Raw genomic sequence first — 16,716 nt, 5'->3', positions numbered from 1 at the left:
TGGTTAGAATTTGCTGACGTGGCGGCCTTCGGCTCGGGCTGGTTATTGGGGCTATTGAACTCTGTTATAATTACAGGGTTAGGAATGGACCTCGGATATAGGCCTTTGTAATGGTCACTTTTATAAGGGTGTGTAAAGGAAATAACATATCAGAATGATTAATTACAGGAGGCCCCATCACAGAAAACCCAGAGGGGCAGATAAACAGGGCAAGGGGTCAAAAGTGACAATGGAAAAATTCCACCTGGTCAAGGCAAGAGAGATAAGATAACATTCCAATGTGCTAATAAACTATTGAGATACAGTGAGGTTTATGGAGTACTGGAGATAGGCGTATCTGAATTGTACCTTTACTTTGAGTGCCAAGGATGTCAGCTATACACCTTTTCTGGCTCGCTAACTTAAAACATTTTGTATATACCCCTAATGCCAAATCTATTTTTCCTCTTACACTTTCATATTCTTCAGCAAAAGTGCAATGAATTGCATCTTCCCACAACACATGCTGCACTGAGTATTGATGATGACAAGAGGTTTGAATGTTCACATGGGAGCCCTGTTGAAGCCAGTGAAATCTACTCGAAAATTATCATAGTGATAGTTTTTGTTAGTTAAATAGATCATCATCCCAGTATATTGAATAAAGCCAACACAAAACCTGGAAACTGTTCAAATTACATTCATAGGAAAAATCCTGCATGTGCATGTGTTAAATTGGCATATTTCTACATCATGGGGAGCCAAGGGGCTAATGAGAGTGAGGAACTTAAAGTAATTACTATCAATAGAGAAAAAGTACTTGGAAAACTCATGGGACAAAAAGCCGACAAATCCCCTGGACCTGATGGACTACATCTTAGGGTTCTAAAAGAGGTGGCTACAGAGATAGTGGATGCTTTGGTTCTGATCTTCGAAAATTGTCTCGATTCTAGAAAGGTCCCAATGGATTGGAAAATAGCTGCTATTCAAGAAATAACCTGCTATTCAAGAAAGGAGGGAGAGAAAGCAGGGAACTACAGGCCAGTTAGCCTGATATCAGTCATTGAGAAAATGCTAGAATCTATTATCAAGGAATTTGTAACAGGACACTTAGAAAATCATATGATTAAGCAGAGTCAACATGGTTTTATGAAAGGGAAATTGTGTTTGACAAATTTATGAGTTTTTTGAAGATGTAACTAGCAGGGTAGATCGGGGAGAACCAGTGGATGTAGTATATTTGGATTTCCAAAAAGGCATCGATAAGGTGTCACATAAAAAGTTGTTGCACAAGATAAGGGCTCATGGGATTGAAGGTAATGTATAGTGGGTTGGTTAATGGACCGAAAGCAGAGAGTTGGGATAGACAGATTATTTTCAGATTGGCAGGCTGTAACTAGTGGGGTGCCGCAAGGATCAGTGCTGGGGCCTCATGGTGGATAGAGGTGTACCGATGGATGTGGTGTATTTAGATTTACAAAAGGCATTCGATAAGGTGCCACACAAAAGGTTACTGCAGAAGATAGAGGTAAGTGGAGTCAGAGGAAATGTATTAGCATGGATAGAGAATTGGCTGGCGAACAGAAAGCAGAGTGTCGGGATAAATGGGTCCTTTTCAGGTTGGAAACCGGTGGTTAGTGGTGTGCCACAGGGATTGGTGCTGGGACCACAACTGTTTACAATATACATAGATGACCTGGAAGAGGGGACAGAGTGTAGTGCAACAAAATTTGCAGATGACACTAAGATTAGTAGGAAAGCGAGTTGTGTAGAGGACACAGAGAGGCTGCAAAGAGATTTGGATAGGTTAAGCGAATGGGCGAAGGTTTGGCAGATGGAATACAATGTCGGAAAGTGTGAGGTCATCCACCTTGGGGGAAAAAAACCGTAAAAGGGAATATTATTTGAATGGGGAGAAATTACAACATGCTGAGATGCAGAGGGACCTGGGGGTCCTTGTGCATGAATCCCAAAAAGTTAGTTTGCAGGTGCAGCAGGTAATCAGGAAGGCGAATGGAATGTTGGCCTTCATTGCGAGAGGGATGGAGTACAAAAGCAGGGAGGTCCTGCTGCAACTGTATAGGGTATTGGTAAGGCCGCACCTGGAGTACTGCGTGCAGTTTTGGTCACCTTGCTTAAGGAAGGATATACTAGCTTTGGAGGGGGTACAGAGACGATTCACTAGGCTGATTCCAGAGATGAGGGGGTTACCTTATGATGATAGATTGAGTAGACTGGGTCTTTACTCGTTGGAGTTCAGAAGGATGAGGGGTGATCTTATAGAAACATTTAAAATAATGAAAGGGATAGACAAGATAGAGGCAGAGAGGTTGTTTCCACTGGTAGGGGAGACTAGAACAAGGGGGCACAGCCTCAAAATACGGGGGAGCCAATTTAAAACCGAGTTGAGAAGGAATTTCTTCTCCCAGAGGGTTGTGAATCTGTGGAATTCTCTGCCCAAGGAAGCAGTTGAGTCTAGCTCATTGAATGTATTCAAGTCACAGATAGATAGATTTTTAACCAATGAGGGAATTAAGGGTTACGGGGAGAGGGCGGGTAAGTGGAGCTGAGTCCACGGCCAGATCAGCCATGATCTTATTGAATGGCGGAGCAGGCTCGAGGAGCTAGATGGCCTACTCCTGTTCCTAATTCTTATGTTCTTATGTTCAGCTATTTACAATCTATATTAACGCTTAGATGAAAGGACTGAGTGTAATGTATCCAAGTTTGCTGATGATACTAAACTAGGTGGGAAAGTAAACTGTGAAGAGGACACAAAGAGCCTGCAAAGGGATATAGACTGGTTAATTGAGTGGGCAATAAGGAGGCAGATGGAGTATAATGTGGGCAGATGTGAGGTTATTCACTTTGGTAGGAAGAATAGAAAAACAGAATATTTTTTAACTGGTGAGAAACAATTAAATGTTGATGTTCAGAGAGATTTGGGTGTCCTCGTACAGGAGAAACAGAGAGTTAGCATGCAGGTGCAGCAAGCAATTAAGAAGGCAAATGGCATGTTGGCCTTTATTACTAGAGGATTAGAGTACAAGAATAAGGAAGTCTTGCTACAATTGCATGGGGCTTTGGTAAGACCACACCTGGAGTACTGTGTACAGTTTTATCTAAGGAAAGATATACTTGCCTTAGAGGCGGTTCAATGAAGGTTCACTAGACTAATCCCTGTGATGAGAGGGTTGTCCTATGAGGAGAGATTGAGTAGATTAGGTGTATACTCTTTAGAATTTAGAAGAGTGAGAGGAGATCTCATTGAAACATGTAAGATTCTGAGGGGGTTGACCGGATAGATGCTGAGAGATTGTTTCCCATGGCTGGAGAGTCCAGAACTAGGGAGCATAGTCTCAGGATAAGGGGTAGGCCATTTAAGACTGAGACGAGGAGGATCTTCTTCACTCAGAGGTTTGTGAATCTTTGGAATTCTCTGCCCCAAAGGGCTGTGGATGCTCAGTCATTGAGGATATTCAAGGTTGAGATAGAGATTTTTTGAATCTCGTGGAATAAAGGGATATGGGGACAGGGCAGGAAAGTGGTGTTGAGGTCGTAGGTCAGCCATGATCTTTTTGAATGACAGAGCAGACTCGAGGGCCATACGGCCTACTCCTGCTCCTAATTCTTATGTTCTTATGTATATTATAATAAAGGTCAAATTTAGCATCAAATGAACATAAGGCAGAGAGTAACGGTTCCTAATTAATTTTGTGGCAGAAAGGAAACTGTTAAATTTGATGTAGAAGTGTTGATACGTGTTTTTACTTAAAATATAATTTAAACTAATTGGTAGGGGGAGGGGACCAGCATGAAGCATTAGAGGGGAGAAGCAAGGTGCATCGAGGACTGGGAGAGAAAAACAGCATTAGACTAAAGAATAGTTCAGAAACAGAAGGGATCAGAAATGGGGAATTGCGAGGCAGACTAGGATGGGTTTGGAGCATAAATGCCCAGAGCGTGATAAGTAAGGTTGGTGAGCTGCAGGCACAAATTGCCACATGGGATTATGATAAAGTGGCAATAATGGTGGCCATGCTCAAAATGGTGGAGAATTGGGAACTTAATATTCCTGGTTACAAGGACGGACGCCTCCAACTGCAATCATTTTGACGAAAGTAGCTGTTGTTCCCGGAGTTTCGGGGCCTTCTGCTCCTGGGTCTTTATGCTGCAGAACACTGACAGAACAACTGTCAAAATCAATGTGGTCCTGGTCCCTTTAAGGAAACTGGCTGATGATGTATCATTAAATGACTTCATCAGACCTGCTTCCTTTCAGCTGGCCGGGAACCTCCTTAACAAGCCTCATCACTGGAGGATTTTTCATACAGTGCGGGCTGGAGCGAGGAGCGGCATCACCGCCCGACACCTATCATGGCCATCCCTGTCTCGCCACAGTTGGCGAGATCATGGCCATAGAGATGAACAATAGCAGTGTTAAGGGCAAAGAGGGGGAGGAATTCCTGAAATATGTACAAGGGAACTTTCTTGATCAGTATGCTTCCAGCCCAACGAGGAACCCAATCTGGTTCTGTGGAATGAGTTGGAACGAGTGGAGCATGTTTCATTGCGAAACATTTGGGAAACAATGATCACAATATAATTAGGTTTACAGTAGTTATGGAAAATCAAATGTGAAAATGCTTGACTGGAGGAGGGTTAATTTCAGTGAGTAGAAAGGGGAGCTGGCCCAAGTGGATTGGAATCGAAGATTGGCTGGTAAAACAGCAACTGAGCAGTTGGAAGCTTTCAAAGAGGGGTTTGTTCACGTACAGATAGACACATTTCCATGAGGGGAAAAGGAAGAGCAGCCAAAGCCACACTCCCTACATGACTAAATATATAGAGGCTAAAATGAAACAGAAAGAGGAAGCTTATGATAAATGTCAGGCTCATAATACAGTGGAGAATCAAGCTGAATACAGAAAGTATAGAGGAGAACTGAAAAAGGAAATAAGAGGGGCAAAGATAGTGCACGAGAATAGATTAGCAGGTTGCATAAAAGGGAACCCAATAGTCTAAACCTATAAATAGTAAAAGAGTTGACAAAGAAAGGTTGGGGTCAACTAGGGACAAAAATTGATTTTTTTTTGGAGATAGAGGGCATGGCTGAGGTACAAAAGGAGTACTTTACATCTGTTGCCTTAAAAAAGAGGATGCTGCCAATGCCACAATAAAATAGGATGCAGTAGAGAAATGGGATAGGATAAAAATAGATAAAGAGGAGCTAATTAAAAGGTTGGCAATGCTCAAAGTAGAAAAGTCATCTGGTCCAGATGAGATGCATCCTAGGTTGCTGAGGGAAGCAAGAGTGGAGATAGTAGAGGCTCTGGCTACAATCTTCTAATCCTCCTGGACTGAAGAATTGCAAATGTTACATCCCTGTTCAAAAAAAGGGGAGAGGGATAAAAATGGCAACTACATTTAGAGACCATGGCCCTGAAATTCATGGTCCTGGGAAGGACCTTTACTGCCCGTTTGCAGCAAGTACTGCCATTCGTCACAATCGAATGGCCGACACTTTGAGCTCAACTGGCTGCCCTGACGTAGATTTGGCCCGGGAGTTCTTGCAGCGTTGTTGGCCACCGCCAACTCTCGTGGCAGTGTGGGGCTTGTGGCAGTAGTGATGTGGTAAAAGTGCACACTGCTGCCGCTCTGCCCCCGAACCCATTTTCAACGTGAAGAAGCCAGCCCTTCAGCTGACGGTGTCCCCACCAGCTTTTAGAGCCGGTGCAGAGTGACAGAGATCTCGGAGCCGTGGAGCGGAGAGAGAGAAGGTGGTAAGATCCAAACCTAAGGATGTTCAGCACAGAATCCGCACTCAAGGGGGGAGAGGAAGCAAAAGAGAGAGAAGAATGAGAAACAGAATGTGAAAATTTATTTGGGAGAGAGAGAAATAGGAATAGAGGAAGAGAAAAGGGGAGGAAAAAACTAAAGAGCGAGAGAGAGAGAGAAATAGAGATCCTGAGATTCACAGAGAAAACTGAAATCTCATCCAGGGGCTCAGCCCCAGCTCAGCATTCCGAGCGGTAACAAATGGGAATCTGTTCCACCTCCGCCGCCTCCAGGCTAGATCCAAGGTTGTTCCATCCTCTGTCATCGTTTGCGCACACTCGGAGGCCAAACTCCAAGCCATCGTCAACACCGTCACCGAGACGTACGACAGCATGGACCTTACACTAAACATCCGTAAGACAAAGGTCCTCCACCAACCTGACCCTGCCACACAGCACTGCCCCCGGGTTATCAAAAGCCACGGTGAGGCCTTGGACAACATGGACCATTTTCTATACCTCGAGAGCCTACTGTCAGCAAGGGCAGAGATCGATGACGACATCCAACACTGCCTTCAGTGTGCCAGTGCAGCCTTCGGTTGCCTGAGGGAGAGTTTTTGAAAGACCAGGACCTCAAATCTGGTACAAAGCTTATGGTCTACAGGGCAGTAGTGATACCCACGCTCCTGTATGGCTCAGAGATGTGCACTATTTCTAGCAGATACCTCAAAGCACTGGAGAAATACCACGAACACTGCCTCCGCAAGATCCTGCAAATCCATTGGGAGGACAGACGCACCAACATCACTGTTCTCGCTCAGGCCAGCATCGAAGCATTGACCACACTCAATCAGGTCCGCTGGGCGGGCCACATCGTCCACATGTCTGACACAAGACTCCCAAAGCAGGCACTCTTCTTGAAGCCTCGACATGGCAAGCGAGCCCCAGGTGGGCAGAGGAAATGCTTCAAGGACACCGTCCAAGTCTCCTTGATAAAAGTGGAACATCCCCACCAGCACCTGGGAATCCCTGGCCCAAGATCAGCCAAAGTGGAGGAAGAGCATCCGGGAGTGTGCTGAGCAACTCAAGTCTCGTCGCCGAGAACATGCTGAAACCAAGCGTAGACAGTGGAAGGAACTTGCGGTAACCCAGGCTCCCCACCCACCCTTTCCTGCAACCACTGTTTGCCCCACCTGTGACATAGATTGTAGGTCCTGTATTGGACTGTTCAGCCACCTGTGAACTCACTTTTGGAGTGGAAGCAAGTCATCCTCGATTTCAAGGGACTGCCTATGATGATCTTACATGTGCCTAACCTGCGACTTCACCTCAGTGTCTCCCCTGTGGCTGCCTCATGGATCTGGAAATGCTGCTGTGTTCCCTGTGTGGAAGCTGCAGATGTCCTTCTAGGCCGCCTTCAAGCAGCTTTGGGCCCGGAAGGGCCGGCTGGAGACTGGTCAACACCCTTCTGGGAGGGTTCCGTCTGACTTGGCTCGGGCAAAGCCAAGCATGGAAGCACTGACGGAGTGACAGGTCTGGGGCCAGGAATGCTGCGAGCCGGAGGGAGCGCATCATCCGTATCCTGGCCCGAGGAGCCGGAGTAACTCACCAGGGGCGGCACAATACCACCACCATCAATATGAAGGAGCTCAGGTCGGTGCTGTGGCACCACACCAGAAGGTCCCCCATAGCAAAAGCAACACACAAGTCTCGGGGGACATCCAGCTGAGACTGCATGCAAGCAGCCACAGTCTGAAAGCCACCAGATATGACAGCACTTAGACGCTCCGTCGAATCTTGCACAGCTGCGGCCATCCTCTCCAAAGCAGCATCGATACGCTCGTTCCCTCACACCTGTGCTGCAATGGCAGCTGCCACATCGCCCTAAGGATGAATTTCCCGTGGGAATAACACCCCAATTAAGACTGCAAACTTTCAGGTTTGAAGGGCTAATAAGAGTGGAACATTTTTTGTGGTCAAAAAGCTGAATTTGGATCGAATGACTGCCGCAAACTTTGCGGCGCTAATTGGGGAAAAAAGGCCTCAACACCACCAGCTTTCTGGCTGCACTGAATTTCGGCCCCAATAATCTGAGAAAAAATTATTGGCACTTGGAAAAATAAGGGTTAATAAACGACAGCCCAAACGACGTTGTTGAAAGCAAATCCTGTTTAACTGTTCTTTGATGAAGCAACAGAGGGAGTTGATGATGTGTATATGGACTTTCAAAATAGACTTGTTAGCAAAATTGAAGCCCATGGGCTGAAAGGGGCAGTGGCATCATGGATATGGAATTGGCTAAGAGACAGAAAGCAGAGAGTAGAGGTGAGCGGTTGTTTTCAGACTGGAGGGAAGTGTACCGTGGTGTCCCCCAGGGGTCAGTATTAGGACCACTGCTCTCTTTGATATATATTAATGACCTGGACTTGGGCATAATTTCAAAGTTTGCAGATGACATGAACTTCAGAAATGTGATAAACAGTGAGAGGTATAGTAACAGACATCAAGAGGACACAGACAGACTGATAAAATGGATAGACACATGGCAGGTGCAATTTAACACTGAGATGTGTGAAGTGATGCATTTTGGTAGGAAAAATGAGATGTATTATAAAATAAATGATACAATTTTAAAGGGCTTCAGTAAAAGAGAAACCTGGGGGCATACATACATAAGTCTCTGAAGTGGCAGGACAAATTGAGAAGACTATTAAAAAGGCATACAGTGTCCTTGGCTTTATAAACAGATGCATGGAGTAGAAAAGTAAGAAAGTTATACTAAACCTTTATAAATCAAAGGTTAAGCCCCAGCTGGAGTATTGTGTCCAATTCTGGCACCACACTTTAGGAAGGATGTCAAGGCCTTGGAGAGGGAATGAGGAGATTTTCTAGAATGGTACCAGGGATACAGGACTTCCAGCTGGGGTTATATGCCTTAGAGCAGAGAAGTTTAATGGGAGATTTAACCGAGGTGTTCAAAATCATGAAGGGTTTTGATAGACTAAATAAGGAGAAACTGTTTCTAGTGGCAGAAGGGTCAGTAACCAGAGGACACAGATATAAGGTAATTGGCAAAATAATTAGAGGCGGCATGAGGAAAAATTTGCAGGACTCTGGGGAAAGAGCAGGAGAATGGGACTAATTGGAGCTCTTTTAGAGAGCCGGCTCAAGCATGGTGATGGGTTAAATGGCCTTCTGTGCTGTATCAATATGATTTTATACTGCAGTGTATCCTTCCTGTAAAAGAAAAACCACAATGTCATTTTGGAAATTGCTCGAGTCATTCTAGTACATTAGACATCCCTCTCCAGCTCAAAACCGGTTTCATGATGATGTAAGGTCTGCTTAAACCGTGCCTGCATGTTTTTAAAAAAAAATAATCTCAAATCATTGAGGTCTGCATTCTATAATGGTTGAACAAAAAGTGTATCCCGATTTATTAATTATAGAATCATAGAATGGTTACAGCACAGAAGGAGGCCATTAGGCCTCGTCGAGCCCGTGTGGCTCTCTGCAAAAGCACTTCAGCTAGTCCCTTTTCCTGTAGCCCTTCAAATTTTTTCCTTCAGGTAACTATTCAATTCCCTTTTGAAAGCCACGATTGAGTCTGCCTCTACCACCCTTTCAGATAATGCATCCAGATCCTAACCACTCGCTGCATAAAGAAAAGTTTTCCTCATATCGCCTTTGGTTTTTCTGCCAATCACCTTAAATCGGTGTCTTCTGGTTCTCAAACCTTCCACCGATGGTAACAATTTCTCTCTATCTACTCTGTCTAGACCCCTCATGATTTTGAACCCCTCTAGCAAATCTCCTCTCAAACTTCTCTGCTCTAAGGAAAACCACGACAGCTTCTCCAGTCTATCCATGTAACGGAAGTCCCTCATCCCTGGAACCGTTCTTGTAAATCTTTTCTGTACCCTCTCGAAGGCCTTCACATCCTTCCTAAAGTGTGGTGCCCATAATTGGACACAATACGCCAGTTGAGGCCAAACCAGTGATTTATAAAGGTGGTTCATAACTTCTTGCCTCTATTTATGAAGTCCAGGATCCCATATGCTTTTTTTTTTTTAAAAACAGCTTTCTCAACCTGCCCTGCCACCTTCAACAATTTGTGCACATATACCCTCAGGTCTCTTTGTTCATGCACTCTCTATAGAATTGTATCCTTTAGTTTATATTGCCTCTCCTCGTTCTTTGTACCAAAATGTATCACTTCGTACTTTGTCATCTGTCACGTGTTCGCCCATTCCACCAGCCTGTTTATGTCATCTTGAAGCCTATCATTATCCTCCTCACTATTCACTATACTTCCAAGTTTTGTGTCATCTGCAAATTTTGAAATTGTGCCCTGTACACCCAAGTCTAATTAATTAATAAATATCAAGAAAAGCAGTGGTCCTAGTACCGACCCCTGGGGAACATCACTGTATATCTTCCTGCAGGCCGAAAAACAACGGTTCACCACTATTCTCTGTTACTTGACAATTTCGGATCCATGCTGCCACTGTCACTTTTATTCCATGGGCTTCAGCTTTGCTGGCAAGCCGATGATGCAGCATTTTATCAAACGGCTTTTAGGAAGTCCATGTACACCACATCAACCGCATTGCCCTCATCAACCCTCTCTGTTACTTCATCAAATAACTCAATCAAGTTGGTTAAACATGATTTGCCTTTAACAAATCCATGCTGGCTTTCCTTAATTAATCCACACTTGTCCAAGTGACTGTTAATGTTGTCCCGCATTATTGTTTCTAAAAGCTTTTCCACTACCGAGGTTAAACTGACCTGTAGTTGCTGGGTTTATCCTTGCACCCTTTTTTGAACAAGGGTGTAACATTTGCAATTCTCCAGTCCTCTGGCACCCCCCCACCCTGTATCCAAGGATGATTGGAAGATTATGGCTAGTATCTCCACAATTTCAACCTTTACTTCCCTCAGTATCCTAGCATGCATCCCATCCGATCCTGGTGACTTATCTACTTTAAGTACAGCCAACCTTTCTAGTACCTCCTCCTTATCAATTTTTATCCTATCCAGTATCTCAACTACCTCCTCTTTCACTATGACTTTGGCAGCATCTTCTTCCTTGGTAAAGACAGCTGCAAAGTACTCATGTAGTACCTCTGCCTCCATGTGTAAGTCTCTATTTTTGTCCCTCATTAGCCCCACCCCTCCTCTACTACCCATTTACTATTTATATGCCTATGACAGATTTTTGGATTCTCTTATGTTAGCTGCCAATCAATTTTCATGCTCTCTCTTTGCCCCTCTTACTTCCTTTTTCACTTCCCCTCTGAACTGTGTATATTTAGCCTGGTTCTCACTTGTATTCTCAACCTGACATCTATCATACGCCCCCTTTTTCTGCTTCATCTTACTCTATCTCTTTCATCATCCAGGGAGCTCTGACTTTAGTTCCCCTACCTTTCCCCTTAGCGGGAATGTACCTCGACTGTACCCGAACCATCTCCTCTTTAAGGCAGCCCATTGTTCCATTATAGTTTTGCCTGCCAATATTTGATTCCAGTTTATCCGGGCCAGATTAATTCTCGACCCACTGAAATTGGTCTTCCTCCAACTTAGTACTTTTACTCTAGATTGCTCCCTGTACTTTCCTATAGCTAATCTAAACCTTATGATACTGTGATTACTGTTCCCTAAATGTTCTTCTGCTGACACTTGCTCTGCTTGATGAAATCATTTCCCAGGACCAGATCCAGCAATGCCTCCTTCCTCGTTGGGCCGAAAACATAATGATCAAGAAAGTTCTCCTGAACACACTTCAGAAATTATTCCCCCTCTCTGCCCTTTACACTATTACTGTCTCATATATATTAGGATAGTTGAAGTTCCCCATTATCACTACTCTATAGTTCTTGCCCCTCTCTAATTTAAGTAGGCAGCCTGAGTTTAATCAGAAGGGAGAGGAAAGAACAGACTTGTGTCTGAAATTTCTGTGTCAGTTCTCTGACAGCAGCTCCTGCAGCAACAGGGTAAGCAGCTAAAAATTGGCATTTATATCAATTCTCTGGGGGTCCAACCAATCTGTTGCCAGAGATGGAAAGGGCCCCATGGAAATTCAATATCCTGGTTTTTTAATTTAAAGTACTAGAGAATAATCAGTGAATGGTGATTTGGGATTCAGAGGATATCATAAATCTTAAGATGAAATTTGTTTTTTTTTGTACACCAACCTTGAGGTGAAATTATATTTTTGGAATCACTTTCCCATCCATTTTTGAATACATTATTTTTTTTTAGGAAGAATCGTTGACCAAGTTTTCCATTTACTTGATGCACTGCTTTCCTGGGAAATAAATAACTTCATGTAACTTGCACGGTATAACACACAGTGCAGTGTGTTATGATACCCAATGCCTTATGGTGCTCAGGTGACAAATGATCAGACCAAAGCTCAAGTGATTTATCAGTTCCAGTCCCAATATTTTACTCCAGAGTATGGTCCTCTGAATAATCTATAGAAATACATTGATTTATTTTTACACCACTAATATTTCTGTGCATTGCTCAGGGAACGTGGGTTGTCACAGTAAACAGTAAGATACATTTGTATCCCATATGATTAGACCCGGACTTGTTTATTTACTGGATAATACAGGAGATTACTATGGTTTGTATATAATATTGAATGCAAATTCACTAGAGCACACTTTTTGTATTGAGCCTTTGAAAAGATTATTTGGGCTGGATTTTCGGTTCTGCTCATTTCGGGGCGGTAATGGGGGAAGGGCGGTAAAGTTTGCGCCTCAGTCAGCAAAATAAACAGCTGGGCCCCAAGTGTGGAGCGGAGCGCTAAGGGAGGCATTGCACACCTTTTTTAGGGCGCAAAGCCGGCTGAGCAAGCGAAAATCCCAAGCTAAACAGCCAATCTCGGCGCCCTCTGCGAGGCCTGGGGAGAAAAAAAAATCCTGGAAAAAAACCCACCAAAAACATTCCCAATAAATAACTCACGCCACCACAACATAAATCACAAAAAAAAAAAAAAAAACAATCACACTTACCTGAGGTCGAAATTACTAACCTCACTGCAGCCGCTATAGCTCGGACTGCCCACTTTCACAGGCGATTGCAGGATGGCGTTCTACGGATCTGGCGGCAGGCAAAAATCGAGCCAGTGTCACAACCAGGGGCATTGCACACCAGCTCGCTTCTTCCGGGCGGTAATGGTCCGCGCCCTGCCGAAACCGGCCCCGAAAATCCCAGCGACGCGCTGAAAGCTGGCCGTCCACCCGGAAGAGCTTACCGCCACCATTGCCGAGGCAAACAGGGCAGCCACAAGCTGAAAATGCAGCCCGGAATGTTTATTTGTAATACAGTGGGTGTATGCAAAAAGTCCCTGCAATTTATTCCTTAGCAACACAATAATAAAGTGATATTTGTACATTTAATAAACTTAGCTCACAATATGATGTAGAATGTTTATATTTGGCCTTTAAACCATTATCTCTCTGTGCCTAGACTTTAAATTGCCTTTGTAACAGGTGGTGGTCACTAAATTGCAAGTTGTTAAATTAACTGAGGAAGCATCCCTCTCTGTAATCAATTGCGGCTTTGGCTGCCTGTTGAGACCAAGCTTGCTGTTGCTCAATGTGTGAATGTTTCGTTTAGCATCGTACAGTTGATTTACACCGAGAGCTCGCTGGTCAGCTGTGTATCATTAAGCTGCTGCAGGGTTTAAACATCAGCACTCTTAATAGCGGTGTAAAGCTGGTTAAGTTCAAAGAAAGTGGCAACGTTCACAGCCTCCAATAATTTACAATGAATCTATAATAGTTCCTCTTCCAAAGGTCATCCTAACTAAGTTGCAGGAATAGATCACTTTTGTTGCTTTTCTTTTCTTGCAGATTCTGGTTACATGTTGACCATTATAACCAATATTGTTTTGATTTCAAAAGAGCTTAGTAGTAATTATTTTACATTTTTATCATTTGGGGCTTTAAACTGAAGAATCGGGGTGACTGAAGTTGAGTGTTCCTGCTGTTAAATACACACCATTCTTCATTCTTCAGCATTTGAAATGTTTTCTTCCATGCCTTTTTTTCTCCCCTTTTTCATTTGCCACTGCTTCATAATTCTTTTCCATTTCTACACAATTTGTTTTAGTGGCACTTGACCCTCTAAATCACGTTGGCATTATTTCACCATTTTTCTTTCCTACAAACCTTAAAACCATTAAACTATATGGGCAGGGGTTTCTGTTAGCTTCTTGCCTGAAATTGGCTAAACCAGTGCAAAGGATCGTGGAATATCGAGCGCAAATTACGTCCAGCCCAATCCAGTTTCTGCAATCTTTTGCCCCAATTGAATGAATCACCATTGCGAGTTTGTACTAATTGCGCCGGTTTGTGGGTCTTCGAGGAGACACTTAAAATTAAGCTTTTTTGGAGTGCAAGTACATTAATAGACACATTTTAAAAGCTTTTAAAATATATCTTTTCAAATTTACCAAGAAACTGACTCTTTTATACAAATGTAACTAGCAAATGATTCGGTATAGTATTTTTAGTCATTTTCAATTATTTAAAAATAGTTGCTGACAGGTGATGGACTAGACACTAATTAAAAATACATTTCTGTGGGAAAAAAACATTTTCAGCTATATAAATAAAGGTTACCACACTTAAGTATATCAAGAAATATTTTTAATGCAATATTAGTTTTTTTTTAAATTACGTTCTAAAATGGCACTGATTGCTCTGGTTCCTGGAAGATTTTACATTCGGTGATATGCAAATGAATTTGAGCAAAAAAACCACTTCTGAAAATTAGCCCAGTTTTGAGTGCAATTTGCATCCAGATTGCCAATTGCACCCAAAGCAGAAACGCTTGGCCTTTATGCTGTTGATACTGGTCATGTTTTTGGGTTTTCACACTAGACATTATCTCTGGTTCAATGACACCAGCTACTCTTGTAAGAAGACCACATATCCCTGCAAACTAATCTTTTATATCTGGGAATGCAATATGAGAGCAAGGCATTGTAGCAAAGAACCCTTGCTCTCTGCACCTCTTTCCAACAAAAGGAGCCAATATGCACTCTTTCCAGACCAAAACTCAGACTTTGAACCAACAAAGATGTTTATGATGGATGTGACTGAACTGAGTCTATTAAACAGTTAACATTTCCATTATTCTTGTCCCAGAGACTAGTACCTGGTAGAGCTCTCTCTTGCCAAATCGTCTGGTCTGAGGACTTTTCTGTTGAAAAATGCTTTGTTTAACCTTGGGTGTTAACTCCTTACTTGCTGTTTCGCATGCCTGACACAAGACACTCAAAGCAAACGCTCTACTCTGAACTCCTACACAACAAGCGAGCCCCAGGTGGACAGAGGAAACATTTCAAGGACACCCTCAAAACCTCCTTGCTAAAATGCAACATCCCCACCGACACCTGGGAGTCCCTGATCAAAGACCGCCCTAAGTGGAGGAAGAGCATCCGGGAGGGTGCTGAGCATCTCGGGTCTCATCGCCGAGAGCATGCAGAAAACAAGCGCAGGCAGCGGAAGGAGCGTGCGGCAAACCAGACTCCCCACCCACCCTTTCCCATCAACGACTGTCTGTTCCACCTGTGACAGAGACTGTAATTCCTGTATTGGACTTTCAGTCACCTAAGAACTCACTTTTAGAATGGAAGCAAGTCTTCCTCGATTTCGAGGGACTGCCTATGATGATGATGTTTCTAACAATACAAAATATACTAGCTAATACTGACAAATTGTTATGAGTTTGCTTAGAACCAGTCGAATACATTGTAGTTAGATCCTAAATGTTTCTTCCTTTTTATATATTTGCAGATGACTATGCTACTGAGGCTCCAGGAGGCAGCCAATTACACCCAAAGTTGTGAAGGAGACAATATCCTGGAATCGTCTTTGCAATCAACACTTTGAAAGAAAAAACACACCAAGGAATATGGGAGCCATCTTGTTTTTAATCATGTCACAACTACACTTTGGATATTGTAGTCCTGAAACAGAAGTATATTCTGTAATAGATGTAGTTAGATAGGGGGCTAAATTAATTGATGGGTAAAATTGTAGGTTTAAGGCCCAAAATCATATGTAAGTTAACTGTGATCATTTATTGTAAATCATATTACCTAGCCATCTGGAAGGAAAAAAACCCATCTAACTATATGGACTGTTAATGCTGTATTTGTACTTTATAATTCAATCTTCAAAAGTGCATGGCAATCATTTAAGCAGAAACAAATAAGATTTTAGTGAGCTTTATTAAGGTTAACTCCTAATCTACAACTCAAACAATTATAGGAGCCATCGCTGTTCCACTACTGCTGCCATCTCAGATGTCACACTAGTGCTGACTGGAGGACTTCTCCACCAAACTCTGCAGTCTATAGTGTTCAAAACCTCATTAGTCCACACAGCTTGTGTGCACAAAAGCACAGCTAAAATGTGAATCATGGTGAAACCACTAATTCAGGAATTTGTTATTTCCCAAGTGCTAAAAAGGTGCACTTTGTAATTGAAACATTTTTGTGTCCTGAATTTAAAAGTGAAATGGTTTCTGAAATGAGGACATTCAGTTGGCTTTAGGCTTAAGGTGGTAACATTTATAACAGGAAACCTTTAAGTACTCTTTTCCTTTTGCATTTCTTCAAACATAAGCATGCTTTTCAATCAAAGTGTGGTTTATTAAATTTGCTTTGTAAAGGATGGGTGGGGCAGGGGTGAGTGTATATTATGGAAACAATATTGTTAACGCCAGGAACTTTTTTCCCCTCTCCAACACCCCAACTTAATATCCTTAAGATCCCTCGCACTATATACTGTTCCAAGGAGGGAAATCATCTGCTCTCGGAGCTCTGCTAAAACCAGTCTGTAACTAGCTGCTTGGAGATGTACAAGAGCAATCCAATTTTCCTTGCCTTCTAATTTTTATGTCTTTGAGAAGGTGCCTTGTGTCTCAATGG

General features: G+C 43.0%; 1 protein-coding gene across 1 annotated transcript in view; it reads left to right on the top strand.

Moving 5' to 3' along the window:
* Window positions 1-16,151, top strand: part of LOC139227842 (neuron navigator 1-like) — a 629,647-nt gene extending 613,496 nt beyond the window's left edge. The window contains exon 32 of the mRNA XM_070858918.1: window positions 15,578-16,151. Coding sequence (XP_070715019.1) covers window positions 15,578-15,673 — 96 coding nt within the window. The 3' untranslated portion in view covers window positions 15,674-16,151. The remainder of the gene's footprint in view (window positions 1-15,577) is intronic.
* The last annotated feature ends 565 nt before the right edge of the window (window positions 16,152-16,716 follow it).

Source organism: Pristiophorus japonicus, chromosome 17 (genome assembly GCF_044704955.1).
Source record: "Pristiophorus japonicus isolate sPriJap1 chromosome 17, sPriJap1.hap1, whole genome shotgun sequence".
Classification (NCBI taxonomy): domain Eukaryota; kingdom Metazoa; phylum Chordata; class Chondrichthyes; family Pristiophoridae; genus Pristiophorus; species Pristiophorus japonicus.
The sequence above is the reverse complement of the archived record's forward strand: the minus strand, read 5'-3'. Positions and strand labels throughout refer to the sequence as shown.